The 19,482-nt window shown below is 39.5% G+C and overlaps 1 protein-coding gene across 8 annotated transcripts in view; it reads left to right on the top strand.

The window, feature by feature from the left end:
- LOC132393194 (uncharacterized) overlaps positions 1-19,482 on the top strand; it is a 322,118-nt gene that overhangs the window by 194,353 nt on the left and 108,283 nt on the right. For 4 of the 8 annotated variants that reach the window (XM_059968133.1, XM_059968134.1, XM_059968135.1 and 1 more), the window contains 2 exons: positions 3,938-4,038; positions 7,220-7,299. The exons of the other annotated variants lie outside the window; for them this stretch is intronic. In XM_059968133.1, coding sequence (XP_059824116.1) covers positions 3,938-4,038; positions 7,220-7,299 — 181 coding nt within the window. The remainder of the gene's footprint in view (positions 1-3,937; positions 4,039-7,219; positions 7,300-19,482) is intronic. 8 annotated transcript variants of the gene reach the window in all.

Here is a 19,482-nt window from a genome sequence, read left to right as displayed (position 1 = left end):
TGCGGGGAATCTAGCTGAGATATTTAAATCAGAGGATTGAAGGATAGCTAATGTTGTCCCACTGTTTAAGGGTCTAAAAATAAACCAGGAAATTATACGCTGGTGAGCCTGACATCATTAGTGGGAAAGTTACTGGAAGTTATTCTAAGGGACCGATCCTTATAAGAAATTCGGATGGACAGGGACTGATTAGGGATAGTCAGCATGGCTTTGTGCATGGTAGGTTGTGTCTAAGCAAACTTACAGAGCTTTTCAAGAAAGTTACCAGGAAAGTTGATGGAAGTTGATGTAGGCAAAGTGGTGGATGTTGTCTACATGAACTTTAGCAAGGCACATTTTCTTCCCACAATCCAAAGACTGGTTGATGGGTTGATTGGTCATTGTAAGTTGCCCTGTGATTAGCATCAGATTAAATTAGGGAGTTTGCTGGGTGGTGGGGCTGGAAGGGTTGGAAGTGCTTATTGCACACAATATCTCAATAAATAAAATAAATGATAAATTTCACAAGTTCAATCACTCAGCATTCAGAATGAGGTAGTAAATTGGATTAGACATTGGCTTCATGGGAGAAGCCAGGGAGTGGTAGGAGATGGTTGCCTCTCTGTCTGGAGGCCCGTGACTATTGGGGTGCTGCAGGGATCGGTGATGAATCCATTGTTGATTGTTGTCTATATCAATGACCTGGGTGGCAATGTTGTTAACTGGATCAGCAAGGTTTGTGGATGACACTGAGATTAGGTGAGTAGTGGACAACGAGGATGAGCTTGTAGCAGGATCTGCATCAGCTGGAAAAATAGGCTGTAAAATGACAGATGAATTTAATGTGGACAGGTGTGAGCTGTTGCACTTTTGTAGGGCTGGCCAGAGTAAGCTTACACAGGGCACCGAGGAGTCTGGGAATACAACTCCTCAATTCATTGAAAATGGCATCAAAGGTCAATATGGTCAGAAAGAAAGCTTTTGGCACATTAACCTTCATAGATCAAAGCACTGAGCGCAGGAGTTGGGATGTTATTTCGAAGTTGTATAAGACATTGATGAGGCCTAATTTGGAGCATTGTGTGCAGTTTTGGTCAACTACCAACAGGAAAGATGTACAGTAAATAAGGTTGAAAGCGTACAGTGAAAATTTACATGGATGTTGTCAGGACTGGAGGACTTAAGTTACAAGGAAAGATTGAAAGGTTAGGAATTTATTTCTTGGATCGTAGAAGATTGAGAGATTTGCTAGAGGTATACGAAATTATGAAGGGGAAAAAAATAGGGAAAATGCAAGCAGGCTTTTCCCACTGAGGGCTTGTTTCTGTACTCTACTTATTTATAACTCCAGCACTCTATGGTCTTATACCTTTTCATTACCATTTTCTTGCAACCCCACACTCAAAGATTGCTTACTTCTTTTCCTAATGCTCTAAGTGAGGTTGGAAACTCTCTTCATGTAATCATGGACACTCACCTGCCACTAACATCCTCACAGCAGTTGAAGACAGAGATCTTGGCTCAACTGCTCATAGATGGAAGGCTTCGTAGGAGTCTCCTCAGTTCTCTAGATTTCCACATGGGCCATTCTCTTGCTAAGTAATTTCTCTCCATTCATCTCCAGACACGCTGCCTCTCCTTCTCAGCAACCTTTCTGGATGGAGAAGGCTCAGATTGCAAAGAAACCAAATCAAATCTGAAAGCATCTTTGCTGTAACGATTGGCAATGCTATAAAATTATTATTAATGTAATAAAATTGAATTTGTAAGGAATTGTTTTGAACAAGATATTAGGCTCTTATTTCTCTTTGTACAGTTCGTTATCACATTCGTCGTCGACAACACATTTGTCATGTACTCATCACAATGTTCCCAGAAGGTGAATAATTAGCACCAGTGGAAAAATTATCATGATATTTAACATTTTAACAGTGATTTTAATTAACTTTTAATGTGTTTTGTCATGATTTTAATAGTAAAATACAAAGCACAGATTATTCTCAGCATTCAACTACCTGAATCAACAGTCTGGCTTTGATTTTTCCATTCTGAGCAACGTTTGGCAAAAATATTTACAAAGTAGCTTCAATTTTCTCCAGGTATTGCAAGATCCCCAAAATGAATATGTCACTGGCTTTCTCCTTGGTTGCTGGGAAAGTGTGAAATGGCTGTGAAATTTGTACCTGTAGATGCATGTTGTAACATTTCCTGCCGAAGAAATTACTGGAATGGAATGTAAAAAATAGAATGGCAAGGGCAGCTTGGTATCTCAGCTCTCAGCAAGCAATCCATAAAGGAGTGCATCTTCCTTAACGAATAAAAACAGAAGACTGGGAAATTATTGAGAGGAAACACTAGGGAGCGAATATAAAAACATGAATAACATGTCAATAAAAGCAATAAGGAAAAGGAAATACTGATTTGAGAGAGGAAAGAGAAAACAATCCCACAAAGCTTTAAAGCTAACATGTTAAAAGTCTCCTGAAGATTATAAAATTGTTCTTATAATTTGAAGGAATATGTTCTTCACATAGGAGATTACTTGCAAGTTATTAAAACCACATTGTTAATGGTTTCTTTATTGAGATTAATGAAGCTCATGAAAACTCATTAAGAAGGAGGAAATGTTAAATGTGTTGCAGTGCATAAAGATGGATAAAACCCTAGTGCGAAATGAGATCTAACCCAGAATGATACAGAAAACAAGAAAGGAGATAGTCAAAAGCCCTGGAGGAGGTAGATAATGCTATTCATTTAAGAAAGATTGTAAGGGATAAGCCAGGCAACTATCACAAATGAACTTTACGTCACTGGCAGTGACATTTTTGGAAACAGTTCTAAGGGACAAGATTTATGTACATTTGGAAAGGCAGTGACTGCTGAGAACTAGCAATGCTTTGTGCAGGGGAAATTGTACTTCACAAATCTGAGGAGGTCAGTGAGAAGTTTGATGAAAGCAGGTTGAATAAATTAGAGCACTTTCAATGAGGGGAGAGAATCCATCGATTGGGATTGTTTTCACTGGAGTGTGGAGGGAACTGAGGTGCAACCTGATAGAAAAGACCTAAAAGATGATGAGAAGCTTAGACAGGACAGATGGACAAAGTTTTTTTCCCATAAGGTGAAAGGGAAGAGTGTTAAGTGGGATCTGAGGGGTAGGTATTTTACACAGAATGTGCAAAACGTGCTTGAATCTGGAAAACACCGCAGGGGAGGTCCAGGAATAAATTACAATTACTAAGTTTAAGAGGCGGTTAGATAGACACTTGAATAGTATGGTATAGAAAATTATGGGCCTTGTGTGTGCAAATTGGATTAGTGTGGATTGGCGAGAAGGTCAGATTGGGGTGGTGAGCTGAAGGGCCTGATTCTGTACTGTACAACTCTCTGACTCAATAACACCATGAAACTCATGGAGGCATAGATTAGGTAGAAATGCCGTTTTGGCAAAGCTATCTGCAGAGCACAGCAACAAAACAAAAGCAGAAATGCTGCAAACACTCAGCATCTATGGAAACAGAAACAGAATGTTTCAGATCAAACAACACTTTGTCAAAACCAGCCTTTTATCTTTACACAGAAACATGGCAGTGACAAGCATCGCACCACCTCCTCTTCGCAAGCTGCTGACTGCTTTCACATACTCTGCTTTTGAGAGCCTGGTGCCTCTTTCACCCCATTTCAACATGCATTATTTGTTCAGAATCCTTTAGGCAGCGATGATCTGAAGAGAGCAGACATAAACAGAGGCAGCAGGAATGCTGTGCTCCATCATGATATATACTTTGCATGTTTGCAACAAATGTTTACCCGAAAACCAGAGCTGTCTGTAATTCTGTGGAGAGGACACTCAAATCTGCAGCCCAAGCTATCTTGATTGCATTGTATCTCTGGGGAGACAGAAAGTTCTTATCTTGCATCTATAAAAAAACGCCCAGTAACACAAGCTATCTTTTAGGATGCCTGGCCCTTGAGCATCTTATACACAGTGTGGGTACCGCAAGAATACATAAAAGCTCTGAGTGCGGCACAGGTACAGACAGAACAGAATAACAACAGGTAAAAGGCTTGAAAGATTTTTTTTTTAAACTGCTGTAGATGACACAACATTTCAAATGATCAAAGATTATGTCTGACAAAGGGACAAAGAGTAAGCAGTTTTTTTCCCTGTTCGTCAAAAAGTTTCAGTTTCTATTCATAAGAACTGCATTGCCTGAAAGGGTAGTGGAAGGAGATTCAGGAGTAACATTCAAAAGGAATTGCTTAAGTGCATTAGGAGAAGGCATCTGCAGAATAAAAAGAAAGAGGAAGGGAGGTGACTAATTAGATAGATCTCTTAAAGTGATGGCTCTCCTGGCTCAGTGCCCAGTGATGGATCTACTTAAAGTAGGAGGGTGAATAATCTCTGAATGTATTACAGGCTTCCGAAAATCTTGTCCAGTGTGCCTGTAGCTCACCTACCCCGTAAGCAATGAAACCTGAAGCAAAATTATGTGGCTGATCAACTCAAGGTCTCATTGTTCCTTTTATCAAGACACAGGCAGAGGCAAATCCAAGAAATGATGGCCCTGCCCTGAAGGAAAGTAGCCCAATAAGGTCAAAAACTTATAAAAGCATAGATTTCGGCTGAATGGAGGGACAGGTCTGACTGAATGATTTTATTGACCCAGCTTCCCCTATTTGGGTGCTTATGAGGAAAACATCTGCTGAGATTAAGATCAGTATTAAGATACGTAAGTGCATTAAATGTGATATCTATAAACACAACAGAAGTTAAGAATACTAGCACCAGTGTACTGTAACCACTGAAACTAATGGCATTACTAAGTTAGGGTGTTGCTCCTGTTTCATAATATGGGACATTGCTAGGTTTGATTCAACATATATTTATATAATATTATGTCATTAGAGTGCACATCTTGGAATAATAGAGATTTTCTGCACAAGAAGGGGATGTTTGAGTCATACACCTGCATTGTCCAGAAGTAGAGCTGTACAGATTAATCCTATTTCTCAGTTCACAAGGTAGCCTTATCAGTTCTATCTTTACAAGTACTCATCCTAGTATATCTAAAATGCAATTATGCTTGCTACCTGAAATTTTTCCTCTTTTCCTCCTAGTTATTCTGACAATTAACTATGTCTCTTGGTGCCCCTCCTCCTTCCCTTTCTCCTATGGTCCACTCTCCTCCCCTATCAGATTTCTTCATCTCCAGCCTTTTACCTTTCTGTTCTGTGGGGTCATGGCTTACTCTGATTGTCAAAGGTAACTTCCATCACGACTGGTTAGTTTAGAAACTGCAGCTGCTTTTCCCATTGGATAGCTGCCTGGTGTCCAGTTTCAAATATCCCAGGTATAAAACAGGAAGGGGCCTGCTCTCTCTCTGTCTTCGTTGAAGGCAAGTGGTGCACATAACTGTTGGGAAGATATGCTTTGTGTGGGCTTTTAACTAAGTGAGCTTGTTGAATAATCAGCTTTGTTGTTTCTGTAACTTGGGGAGCATGAATGTTTTGTCAAATTTTTACTGTTTGTAAATATATGATTAATATACATATGCAGTGGGAGGTTATGCCTTACAAATTTGATTGAGTCATTTTTGTGGTGGTGATGAGGATTAATGAGGGCAGGGCAGTTGAAGTTGTCTATATGGACTTTAGCAAGGCCATTCACAAGGTTCTGCAGAATGGACAGGTCAATAAGGCAATAATATGTGAAATACATGGTAAAATGGAAAATTGGACACAGAATTTTCTTGGTCATTTGAGGTAGAGGGTACTATTGGTCTGCTGCTTTTCAAAATAGATACAAAGATGTATTCTGAGTCCTTTATTGTTTGTCATATATATTAATGATTTTGAGGCAAATATAGGTGGAGTGGTAAGTTTACAGATGACAGCAAAATTTAGAGGGCAGTGAAGCAGGGTGCATAACATTACAACTAAATCTAGATCAATTGAGAAAGCAGGCAAAGGAACAGCTGAGGGAATTCAATTCAGAATAGTAGGAAGTGATTCATTTTGGTAAGTTAAACCAGGACAGGGCATACACAATGAATAGTGGACCATGAGGGGTGTTGTTGACAGAGAGACCTTGAGGTGTAAGTATGTAGTTCTCTGGAAGTGGTGATAGATGGAGAAGGCAGAGAGTATGCTTGCCTTCACTGGCCGAGCCAATGAGATTAGGAGTTGAGACTTCATGTTGTACAAAGCTGCACTCTTTTTAAAGACTGGAAAGATTAGCTTTATCACATGCACATTGAAACATCCAGTGAAATGCATCATTTTGCATCAACAACCACACAGTTGAAGGATTGTGCAGTGGCAGCCCACAGGTATTGGCGCACTTCCAATGCCAACACCGCATGCTCACAATTTACTAACCTTAACCTGTATATCTTTGGAATGTGGGAGAAAACTGGAGCACCTGTAGGAAACCCACACGGTCATGGAAAGAAAGTACAGGAAGTTGTGAGAATTAAACCCTGATAGGTGATTACTGGCACTGTACCGCAATTGAGCTAATTGCTATGCTGCTGTACTGCACTTGGAGTATTACGTATCAATCTGATCACCATGTTATAGGAAAGGAGAGATTAAACTGAAAAAGGTGCATAAAAATTCAGAGGAATGATGCCAGGACTGGAGAATTTTACTTGAAAGAAGAGATTGGGCAGGCTGGACTGTTTTCCCTGGAGCAAAGGAAGCTGTGGTGACCCTTTAAGGAATTATGAATGGCACAGATAAGGTAAATGGTCATCATTTTTACCCCAGAGTAGTGGAGTTTAAAACTAGATTTAAAGTGAGAGGGGAATTACTTAAAATAAATCTGAAGGTAGGTTTTTCACACACAGGATGGTGAGTGCATGTAATGAGCTGCCTGAGGAGGTAATAGAGGCATATATAATTAGATTAAAAGCTATCCGGACATGTAGAATAGGAAGATAGAGATGTTAAAGGGATTAGTATAGTCAAGCTTCTTAGCTGGCAAGGAACTTCGAAGCTGAAATAAACTTTTGCTTTCTGACATATCCGCACAGTTTTCTGAAGCACCCTTATGACATCTCATCCAGAGCCTCATTTCCATGTGTTCTATTTACTTCAATATTGAGAAATTCACTCTCGCTTTGTCTGAGCCACAGATTAACCAGATCATTCCGGCAATACAGACTCTCACAGGAGGTTTTCAACATTGTTGCTCAAGTAATGTCTTCAGGTTCTTCCTGTGGAAAAACTCTTTCAGACAAAGGATACCAAGAGAAACGTACCTGTTTAATGTGGCAGCTGAGACTACGTCAAACCTGCAGCTTGGCTCATGCAATTGTAAGTCTTAACCACCTGACAATTTCCACTGGCCTTAAAGCAATACTCACCCTTCACAGTAATATGCCACTAAAGCCATTTCCACAAGTCATTGCAACTGAAGCTGGTCTTAACTGCAAAGCAGGTGATGGAATATAAGCAATTCACTTTACACTAAAGGTAGAGCTGATGGAAAACATGTTGCCTCATCACCATTGGATATTTTCTTTACTTTTCAAGACAAATTTTAACCCATTATTTGTGTTACATTATTCAAAAAATCTTATAGATATCTAAGATAAAAATAGATCATTCCATGATTGATATTGCTCATTCATACTGAGACATTAGGGAATTTACTTCTCTAACTCAAACCTTGCAACGAACATGGCATTTCCTATAATTAAACTGCCATTTACAATCAAGCATTAATCAGTTTGCCTTTAGGTAGCAAGAAATCAATTTCTGCAGTCGAAAATCTCAGGAAAAGAGAAGGGTGCTCAATTTGTGACAAACTTTTCATCAATTAGATAATGTAACCTTGCTATGGATAATGGTTATTAATGGCTGCACAACAACATGATTTATTCATATGATGCAAATTAGTTTTTATTAATTCTATTTTAAAATGGGCAGGTTCCATGTGCTATTTCATATTCAAAGGGTTTCAACAAACTAAAGACATTCTCTTCTTAAATAAGTTGTGTTCATTGGTCTAGAAGGATATTGGTGCAGGTGATGAGGGTAGTGGGGATGTGACAGCTGCCCATTACTTGCAGTGAACTTGGACTTCCAGAAAGTCATTGAATCAGACAACTTGGAAAAGGGACCTTCAGCCTCCTGAGTCTGTATTGGACATTAAACGTTCATTTATACCAATTCTATATTATTCTCAGCAACTCCCCATCACTTCAAATTCTGCCTCTCACCTGCACTAGGAGGAATTTACCATGGCCCACCAGCCTGCAGGTCTTTAGAATGTGATAGCAAACCAGAGCACCTGTGACCATGCGGTCACAGAGATTATGAGCAGACTGCGTATACTCAATGCCTGATGTCAGGATTGAACTTGCCTCATTGAGACAGCAGTGCCATGGTGGTGTCCATAAGAAACAATCAAGAGTTTTCGGTCCTAGATGATCCACTCAGTTTTATTCTGAATAGTCTGAATCATGCTGGCAGATTGCAAAATTCAGTGCTGAATGTCCAATTTCTGACTTCCCACTCAGTGACTATACTTATCAGTGAACAGAGGATTGCTGGAAAAGAAGTCCAGATGTACCTTGTGGCTGCCCCTCAGCTTTACACCGGGGGAAGGGGGATATTGACAGGTGATTTGCAGTGCCATCAGTGGGTGGGAGTTGCTACTCTGTGAAAAAGATAAATGCAGGGAAGCATTTCAGTATAGAGATCTATTTTTCTTCATGTTTTAAATTTGTTTGTTTTAAAACATTATAAAGACATTTATTACTTTTATTCCTTAGAACATTTGAATTTTTAAAATGTTATATATATTGAATAGCAGGTAAATGAGAAAATTTAAAACTAAGATACCCTGTGGCAGCAGGTTAAGATTCAACCACATTGCTGTTGATCCGGAGTTACAGGCTGAATAAGGATGACAGATTGTGTTCCTTCAAGGACATTGATGGAAACAGCAGGCTTTCCTGAAAATCTGGGAGTTTAATGGAAATGGTAGCTAGTATGATTTTTTTTAAAGCAGCAATCCATCTTACTTATATGACAAAATTTAACTTTTCCAGGTTGGAGGTTGGAATTTGAACACTGCATCACTGCATCAATAGTCCAAAAACATACAGTATATTTAGGTGTTATGTAGCTTAGGAAACAGACCTCCATGAGAAATGAATACTCCAGCCTCGGAACACTATTGCCGTTGCAACAGGGCGTCATTTCCAGTTCCCAGTTTAGTTCTCCTTGTGGTTCCTCTGAGGCAAATTGTGACACCAGTGTGCAATTGGGAACACTTCCTGATCCTAACAATAACTTGAGCCAAACCTCTGCCAAGTTATTTCACGTATAAATCTTACAACCAAATGAGATAAGAATTTGAGTCTATTGACCTGGGCCAGTTTAAAACTCTGGTATCCATAATAAGCTCTTTTTCTTTGTTTATAATGGAAGTTCCAAAGAAAAGGTAGATGGATATCACTTACAGAATACATCTCAATGGTGGCCATTTGCTTGACTGCAAGGTCACAACATGCATTTCTTTCATCTGACCCAGGTGACTATCCACCTTTAGAGGGATGAAAATCCATACCGAACTCAACTGAAATATACCTCAACAATAAGAATGGAAGAATTGCCTTTTGCATGAAAGATTATTCAAAATTTTTAAAAAAGTGAATGAATTGTTTCCCTTTAATCACTTGGGACTGTAAATGCTTAATTATAAAGGTGGAGGGGTAGGAACAACAGCAGCTTCTAGCCAAGCATTCCGGAGCAGTAGCACAAGGTACCATGGAATTATGTGGGTGTCCCCACCCTCCACTCTTGCACGATCGAAGTAGAATCAATGATCAAGAGCTCACACAGAAAGTTTATTCTCCATCATCAGAAAGTGGAACATCCATTAGGACAGCCTGTCCTTCACTGTTTCATTTAGCTATCCTTACCATTTTAACACCATGCTCTGTCACAAGTTTGGTGTGAAGATGTAGCAGGAAATAACAGTGGCAAATGGGGAGCAGGTGCAAGCATGGCACAGGTAAACCAGGAGATCTGCTCACTCATTGTGCAGCTGGCATGAGATCAGTGTGAACATAATAATGAGTGGTGTCCAGAATACAGTCAGGAACATCATGTTATCACCTGAGGGGGCATGTGTGATAAAAAGAGTCTGGACAAACTTGGGCTGAGGACGGACCTGATACTCTAAATGTTTATAAGATTATCAGAAAAATAGCTTGGCAGCCAATATCTTCCACCCCCCCCCCCCCACCACCCCCAGGGTTGAGATGGCTAATTCTCGAGGATCTGCATTTAAGGTAAGAAGGAAAAGTTCAAAGGTGATATTCAAAGGCTACCTCCCACAGATAGAGTAACTGGGAATTCTCAAGGGCTCTCTTTAAGTGTTTTTTCTCTGAGATCTGCACATTCCTCTGCGCTGACAGAAATAGGACTCAGACATGTTGTCTGGCAAACTATGGTCTGCTCTTCAAGTGCCCTCTGCTCTAAATACTTCTGTTGTACCACTTGACTAATACATCCAATATACTGAGTGTTGTCGACAGAGTACACTGCAGTGAGCTTGGCAGCCCCGCACAAACTCAACTTCCCATCTGATTTGCCTGGAAATTTGAACTTCTCCTCATTTGACAGAACTCCCTTTCCATTCACCTCCCCTACAAGGCTGGCAAATTGGGCAAAAGGCCATGTTATAAGCAGCACCATGCTGACTGGCAATGGAACCATGAATTAAACTGTGAATGTAGCTCCCAGCAGGAGCTGTGTGCACAACTTGTAGCTGCCACATCAGGACTGCGCTGACAGCTGGGAAATTACGCAGGACAAAATGCAGCAGCAATCCAAGATCTCAAGGAGTTGAGGGAAAATGTGGGGATTGGGGGGTGTGGCACATCTGTCTGTCAGGACATGACACTGCTGTGATGAACCTGGCAAGACACAGGCAGATCAAGGGACAAGTGATTATTACATGTAGTTCACTATTGACAGGCAAAATGGCTGTGATCAGTGAAGGAAGCTCCAATGAATAATTTAATGTACTCCAGATCTGTGAGAAGTGAGCCTGAGAGATTCTGTGTGCAAGACATTGGTATCACAATGCAGATCTGTTAAATTGCCATCTTTTTCTCATACCCTGATACTCACTGTGGTTTTGTGAGTGAGCAGTAAAGGTCATAAATGTATCACAAAAGCCCAACTTCTGCTATCAACAGAGGTAATGAACAGTGGTTGACACCCAGTAAGTGAAATTCAGCTATTCTGAGGTGAATCATAAACCAGGCCAATTCTCTGATGGCAATAATCGACAAGGAAATAATTACTGGCGTGATCTGACATGTGGGAAGCTGTTTTAATTAGAGATTTGTGTGTACAAATGTGTGGAAGACGATCAATTTTCCAGGCACTTCTGCTTCGGTGCTATCCATTAGGGTAGAGATGACTCCTCTCTTGCGCCTGCTCCTGCTGTGTGGCATTGTTAAATTAAGCAGCACACACACTTGACACAGTGTAGATGTTACCATTCCAGACTGATAAAGCAGAATCTATAGTATCATCCAATCAAGGACACGGAAGAAACAGCAAATACTGAAATTGTGTACCCTTTAACAGCAGCACCTGAAATTCTGAAGGACTCTATAACTATAGGCACTCTTTACAATTTCCACCAGTCAGAAGGCAGAATACTGTAACAACAGCTCCCATTAAGAAATATATTTATCTTTAAACACGACCTTTAAAAATAGGGGGAGGGACAATTGGTGGGACTCTGACACTTTGTCCCCATGCAAGAAAGTCAGAACAGGAGCGGACTACATAGCCATCAGGCCTGTACCATCTTAAAGATTGATCATGGCTGATCTGTCCTCACATATACAGTGCCTTGTAAAAGTATTCAACCCCCAGCACTTTGTTCACATAAATGAGTATTTCCACCAGGGATTTTGATCAATTTAATTGAGAGTTTTTATTTGTGAATAACATGTTCCTTTCTTTCCCCCACAGTTGAGCCCCTAAAAGACTGAAAATTCTAAACCACACTGTCAGCAGTTCAAAAGTATTCATCCCCCTCTCCTCAGTACTTCATTGAGCCACCTCTCGCAGCTATTACAGCCAGTAGACTTTTTGGATAAGTCTCTTCTAGCTTTGTAAAATGTGTTGGAGCAACGTTTGCCCATTCCTCTTTGCAAAATTGCTCAAACAGTGCCGGGTTCGTTGTGGTGCAGCAGTAGACAGCAATTTTGAGATCTTACCAGAAATGTTTAATTGAGTTAGGTTTAGGACTTTGACTGGCTCACTCAAAGACATTAATTTTCTTCATTTAAAACCATTGCATGTTGCTCTTGCAGTGTACTTTGGGTCATTGTCCTGTTGAAAGATGAAGTTCATCTGCTCCAGTTTAAGCTTTCTGACAGAGGCTAGCACGTTTTATCCAGAATCTCTCTGTATTTAGCACCATTCATCTTCCCATTATTTATGACCAGATTTCCAATTTCTACTGCTGAAAAGCAACCCCACATCATGACACTACCTCCACCATATTTTACAGCAGAGATGGTATTACCTGATTGATGCACAGTATTAGATATATGCTATATGTACTGTTAAGCCAAAATTTTTCCACTTTAATTTCATCCAACCACAATACTTTCTTCCACATCTTTACAGTATCTTCCAAGTTAAGCTTTGCCAAATCTTTACAGTCAAGGATATGTTTTTTTAAGTCAGGGCTTCTTCCATAAGAAATTATGACTTAAGCCATTCAGCCCGTCAAGTATCCTCTGCCATTCCATCATGGCTGATCCAGAATCCCACTGAATCACATACATCTGCGTTATCGCCATATCCTTTGATGCCCTGCCTGATCAGGAAATAATCAACTTCTGCCTTAAATGTACCCATGGACTTGGCCTCCACTGCAGTCAGTGGCACAGCATTCCACAAATTTACTTCTCTCTGGCTAAATGAGTTCCTCCTTACCTGTGTTCTGAACGGTTGCACCTCAATTTTGAGGCTGTGACCCTAGTTCAGGATACACCTACCAGAGCAAATATCCTCTCTACATTCACCCTTTCTGGTCCTTTCAACATTCGGTAGGTTTCAATGAGGTCCCTTTGCATTCTTCTAAATTCCAATGAGTACAGGGCCAAAGCTGGTAAATGCTCCTTATATGTTAACCCCTTCATTCCCAGATTCATACTGGTGAACTTCCGGACTTTCTCCAATGACAACACATTCCTTGCCGCTCTTCCATAAATACCCTTTTTGTGCATGGCCTTAGAGATTGTGAAGCCACATACTTCATCTCCAGTTGCAGTCACTGATTTCAGCATCTCACTCAGAGTGACTGTTGGTGTCACAGTAGCCTCTCTGACAAGCGCCATTCTTCTCTCATGACTCGGTTTAGAGGGCTAACCTGATCTAGGCACTGTGGCTGTGGTTTCATACTTCTTCCACTTTTTCACAATAGACTGCACTGAGCTCTGATCTAAGCTCAGTGCCTTCGAGATAGTCTGATACCCTTCTCCAGATTTGGGCTTCTTTATTATCATTCAGCTTGGCTTGAATGACATAACTTGTCTTGAATGCACTTTTGTCTTCATTTTGGCTTGTCTGTTAAAAATCTACCAGACTGTTGCACCTTACAGACAGAGGGAGTATTTATTCTCATGAATTAATTGAAAACAGGTGATCCTTCAATTTTCTACGTCAACAAATTGGGTAGGTTGGTATAGAAATCGCACATGGGGAAAGTTAGCATAGTAATTACAAAGGGGAATAATACTTTTTCAGCCTCACAATGTTGGTTTTTAATGATTTGTAAATTGTTGACAGGGTTTGGAAATTTTCTTTTGATTTGACATGATGCACAATGTTTCAAAGTTGTTAAAGGCACATTTAATGTCATAGAAATGTATACAATCTACATCGTGAAATGCTTTTTCTTTGCAACCATCCACTAAAATAGAAGAGTGCCCCTAAGAATGAATGACAGTTAAATGTTAGAACACCAAAGTACTCCCCCAGCTCCCAATCCACAATAGTTTTGTAGATTTGTTCAAAAATCTTACTTCAATACATTTTTAATTTGTAAAATAGTTGTGTGGGCTGAATATTTTTTGAGGACACTCCAGTTGCCTGAGTCCTCTGGATAAGCAAATTGTAGAGATTCTCTGCTAACTTCCACTTTCTGAAGTGATGCATTATCAAGATCAACAATCAAAATTGGACCCTTTTTTTCGGCCAAGCAGCTGGCTGAAAGTACTGGCAGCAACTGGACAACACTGCCCAGAAGGTGATCACAATAGTGTCCAGTATATTTCTTTCTCTCTTCTTTCCCTGTACATTCAAGATAAGATATCACTTTCTTTCAGTCCCTTTCTCCTCGGTTGCAACGTGACAACTTTCTTCAATATGTACAAGAACTTCCCTTTCTTTTTACCCAGAGCATTCTTCCATCAACTCCATTGACAGAAATGATCAGATTATCTCTGATGCTGCTTGAGGGGTTTATTTTATTGACACAGCAGAGAAACGACTCAGTATGGCCCTGGAATTTTGGACTTGATTATGCACTCATGACTTTGGAGCTGAAGTCTTTGCCGTCTATCTTAGAGGTGAAGAGTGTTACAGTGTCTGAAATGACAGTGGCTTGTTCCAGATGTGAAAGACAAACACAAAGTGCTAGTATGGAGCTGGACTAACATATTTGAATAACAATAAGAAAGGGTAACGGTAAATAGAGGCTCGACAAGGTTAACTGCCAGAAATGCCAACTATGGTCCTTGCAATCCCACATTTACCAGGGTTATGGTTGCGTACCTACCTCTTTCTCTGACACTCCAAATGAGGCACATGGTCCAATTAGCAACTAGGCTACAGACTTTATGGTGCAGAGGCCAAGCACTGGAAATATCTCTGATATTAAAACTGGGATTGAGGTTTCACCTGCTGTCAAAGCTCTAAATGAATTGAAAGGTTTGAAATTAGAACTATTGCAAATCTCAGCAAGATCTGACACCATGCTTCAAATTTGACCCTTCTACATTTTTGCATTAATGACAAGTATCACCTGAAATGTCTTTTTCTCACACCAATCATTGGACAGGAAGTACAGAAGCTTGAAGTCCCACATCCCCGGGTTTGAGAACAGCTATTTCCCTTCAACCATTCAGTTCTTGAAACAACCTGAACAACCCTAATCACTAGTTTAGCAACACTATGACCACCTTGATCACATTGCACTAAAATGGACTGTCTTCTGTTCTAGTTGAGTTCTTATAAAAATTTTGTTTAATTTGTGCTTAGTTTATGTTTTCCTTATGAATCTTGCTTATATGCCTGTGATTCTGCTACAAGTAAGTTACTCATGGCACTTGAGCATATGATTATAAATCCAACTTGGAAATATTTGCCTTTTTGTTGTGGGAGAGAGCAAGGTATTTCAGATGTACATTATGGATCTTAAAGGTCTACACAATGAAGTACTAGGGAATATTTTTTACTGTACAGGCACTATTTAGTAGGGTCAGTACAACACATGTTTAAGATGCTTGGAAGTAGGTACAGAGGAGATATCAGGGGTAAGTTTTTTTACGCAGAGAGTGGTGAGTGCATGGATTGGGCTGCCAGCAATGGTGGTGGAGGCAGATACAACAGGATCTTTTAAGAGACTCCTGGATAGGTACATGGAGCTTAGAAAAATAGAGGGCTATGTGTATCCCTAGGTAATTTCTAAAGTACATGTTCAGCAACAGCATTGTGGGCCAAAGGGCCTGTATTGTGCTGTAGGTTTTCTATGTTTCTAACACAGGCACATATCCTGCATACAGAAGACAATTTTCCATTGTTCTTTATTCTCTTGCATCAGATATATACATTGCATTCAACTCTTAAGACAAAAAGATTGCTTAACCAATACAAAACCCAGTCAAAACATTAAACTTCATTTTGGATTAACAAATGTTGGCATTGATTGTCATAAAAGGACTTCACTAGTGGAAGAATGCCTTGTGAAGATATACTGAAAAACTGGTCCTCTTTTATACTTATATTCTGAGCAATAATATACTCAATGACACTATATACTTATTTTTCTCTCTATTGAGCTGCAAGATTTCTCCCTGTATTAAATTCATTATTATTATCTGTGATCACAGCAAGTCCACCACCCAACCACCTTGTATGCATTTTTTAGAAAGTGTTGATTCTCAACTGTACTCACTGACACTGCTTTGCAATCTTTTACTTATATTCATTAAAACTATTGTAACTATAGAGCTCTCTGTTGCTTTAATGTGCACAATGAATGCCATTCAATTAAAATTCAATCTTTGTTCTGAAATTTTTACACAGCAATTAACAGTCACAGAATTCAAAGAGAATTTTACAATAATTAGAATAAAAAGAATGGATGTTACAAACATTAACTCTTGCAAAAATTAGATCAGGTTAATTTTGAAATTAGACTGTTGTCTAGTAAAATCAGGTTTACATTTCCATGGCAAAGATACCATAGTTGGGTCAATTAAGGCAAACACAAATGTTCACAGAGCAATTCACCTTTTTCAAAATCTTCAGATATCCCTTCAGCCACCCAATTTCATATTTATGAACTTGGCATACCAATGGACAAAGTATTGGCTTAATATATTCTAAAGCATGGTAAATATATTTTTGTGTAGCTGTTGTTACTATTGCCATATACTTCCTACCAAAAGCAACAGATGAAAGGAGAACATACGATAAATTAACAATGGTGAAAACTACTATGTGTTGAATGTGTTCAGTCTGACTGTTCTTTAAACATTCCATATCTTAGAACATAAAACAATACAGCACGAGAACGTCTGCACTGAACACACTGAATTAAACCAATTTCTTCCATCAGTAAAAGATCCATATCTTTCTATTCTTTGCATATTCATGCATCTATTTAGCATTCTGTTAAAACCAGTATATTTTTTATTTGCATATAAACAACTACCTTTCTGCAAATAGCACAATTGTAATTGACTATCATTTAATAAACAATATTTACTTCATCACCCCTTTCAAAACTATGACTGAAACCTTAGATTCATAGATGACAACTTAGTAAGTGGTGATGTGAGGTGTGGGGCACTGGTATTCCTACAGAATGCTGCAGAGATTGTTGAACAGATGAACATACCTTATAAATAAATCATGGAAGACTTTGATGCATCTACATTTAGTGAAAAATCTTGATCCTCTGAAATACCAAGTTCTTACTATAAAGGGAAACTAAAGTGTAATGGCAAAGTACTTTGGGAAACAGCTAACTTAGAAGGGGGTATGATTAAAGGCTTTTAAAAAGAAGAGAGGATTGGATTCAATCCAATTGGATTGTTACTTGAGATCAATAGGGATGGCAAGACTGATGAACATGCATATAAAATCCTCAGGCGGAGTGAGATTAGATGCCAGGAAATATTTCATTTCACAGAGAGACATTTCCCTCTGGAACAAATTACAGATGCATGCATTCCATATAGTTAATAAGGGAACTTGATAAATTCCTGAAAGAAAACACCATGTTTCAGCGAACAAGATATGAAGTAATGACTAGAAGTAAAAGGCCAGAATATGTTTGTGGAGCATTCAAGGGTTGGAGTAAATGTCGTAGGATTTTATGCTCATTTCAGTTAGTTTCTGATTAAGGAGCTGACAGATAGCTTAATGGGCCAAGCAGTCCATAAGACAATAAGACCATAAGACATAGGAGTAGAATTAGGCCACACGGCCAATTGAGTCTACTCTGCCATTCCTCATGGCTGATTTATTATCTGTCTCAACCCCATTCTCCGCCTTTTTCCCATAACCTTTGACACCCTGACTAGTCAAGAACCTATCAACCTCTGCTTTAAATATGTTCAATGACTTTGTCTCCACAGTCATCTGTGGCAATGAATTCCACAGATTCACCACCCTCTAGCTAAAGAAATTCCTTCTCATCTTTGTTCAAAATGGATGTCCCTCTATTCTGAGGCTGTGCCCTCTGGTCCTAGACTCACCCGCTATGGGAAACATCCTCTCTACATCCACTCTGTCTAGGCCTTTCCATATTTGATAAGGTTCAATGAGATTCCCCTTCATTCTTCTAAGTTCCAGTGAGTACAGCCCCAGAGCCATCAAACGTTCCCCATATGTTAACCTTTTCATTCACAGAATCATTCTCATGGTCCACCTCTGGATCCTCTCCAATGCTAGCACATCTTTTTATAGATAAGGGGCCCAAACTGCTCATAACACTTTAAGCGTAGTCTAACCAATGCCTCATAAAGCCTCAGCATCACATCCTTGCTTTTAGATTTTAGTCCTCTTGAAATGAATGCTAACATTGCATTTACTTTCCTTAGCACTGACTCAACCTCCAAGTTAACCATTGGGGAATCTTACTCTCAAGTCCATTGCACCTCTGATTTTTAAATTTTCTCCCCTTTTAGAAAGCAGACTATGCCTTTATTTCTTCTACAAAAGTGCATGGGCATACAATTCCCTACATTATATTCCATCTGCCACTTCATTGCCCATTACCCCAATCTGTCCAAATCCTCTTGCAGACTCCCTACTTCTTCAACATGACCTGCCTCTCCACCTACCTTTGCATCATCTGCAAACTTTGCTGTAACACCATGGGCTCTTATCTTGTTAAGCAGCCTCACGTGTGGCACCTTGTCAAAGGCCTTCTAAAAAAATTCAAGTAAACAACATCCACTGACTCTCCTTTGTCCACCCTGTCTGTTATTTCCTCAAAAAATTCCAACAGATTTGTCAGACAAGACTTCCCTTTAAGGAAAGCAAACTGACTTTGCCCTACTTTATCATACACCTCCAAGTACCCCAAAACCTCATCCTTAATAATGGACCTCGACAGCTTTCCAACCACTGAAATCAGGGTAATTGGTCTATAACCTCCTGTCTTCTGCCTCCTTCCATTCATAAAGACTGGAATGATATTTACAATTTTCCAGTTCTCTGGAACCATTATTAATGATCTTGAAAGATCATTACTATTGCCTCCACAATCTCTTTAGCCACCTCTTTCAAAACCCTGGGGTGGAGTCTATCTGGTCCAGGTGACTTAACTAACTTCAGTCCTTTCAGTTTCCTAAGCACCTTCTCCTTAGTAATGGCAACTACACTTTCTTCTGTCCCCTGATACTCACGAATTTCTGGCATACTGCGAGTGTCTTCCACAGTGAAGACTGACGCAAAATACACTTGAACAATATTTTTCACATTCACCTTTCACATGCCTATGAGTTATGTATTTTGCTGAAAATATATATGAGTTTTTCTCTGGAGTTAATAAGTTTTTACACATCCAATAATTGTCCAAATGCTGAAGGCAATAAAATATGAGACAGACTTACTGCCAGGAATATGGCCAAAAACTATATTATGATAACATAGCAGACAAGAAACGATCTGCAGGAATTATAGCTTGGAGCACATTTGTTGGTCATTTCTGTT

The sequence above is a fragment of the Hypanus sabinus genome, chromosome 4, assembly GCF_030144855.1.
Source record: "Hypanus sabinus isolate sHypSab1 chromosome 4, sHypSab1.hap1, whole genome shotgun sequence".
Lineage (NCBI taxonomy): Eukaryota > Metazoa > Chordata > Chondrichthyes > Myliobatiformes > Dasyatidae > Hypanus > Hypanus sabinus.
The sequence above is the reverse complement of the archived record's forward strand: the minus strand, read 5'-3'. Positions and strand labels throughout refer to the sequence as shown.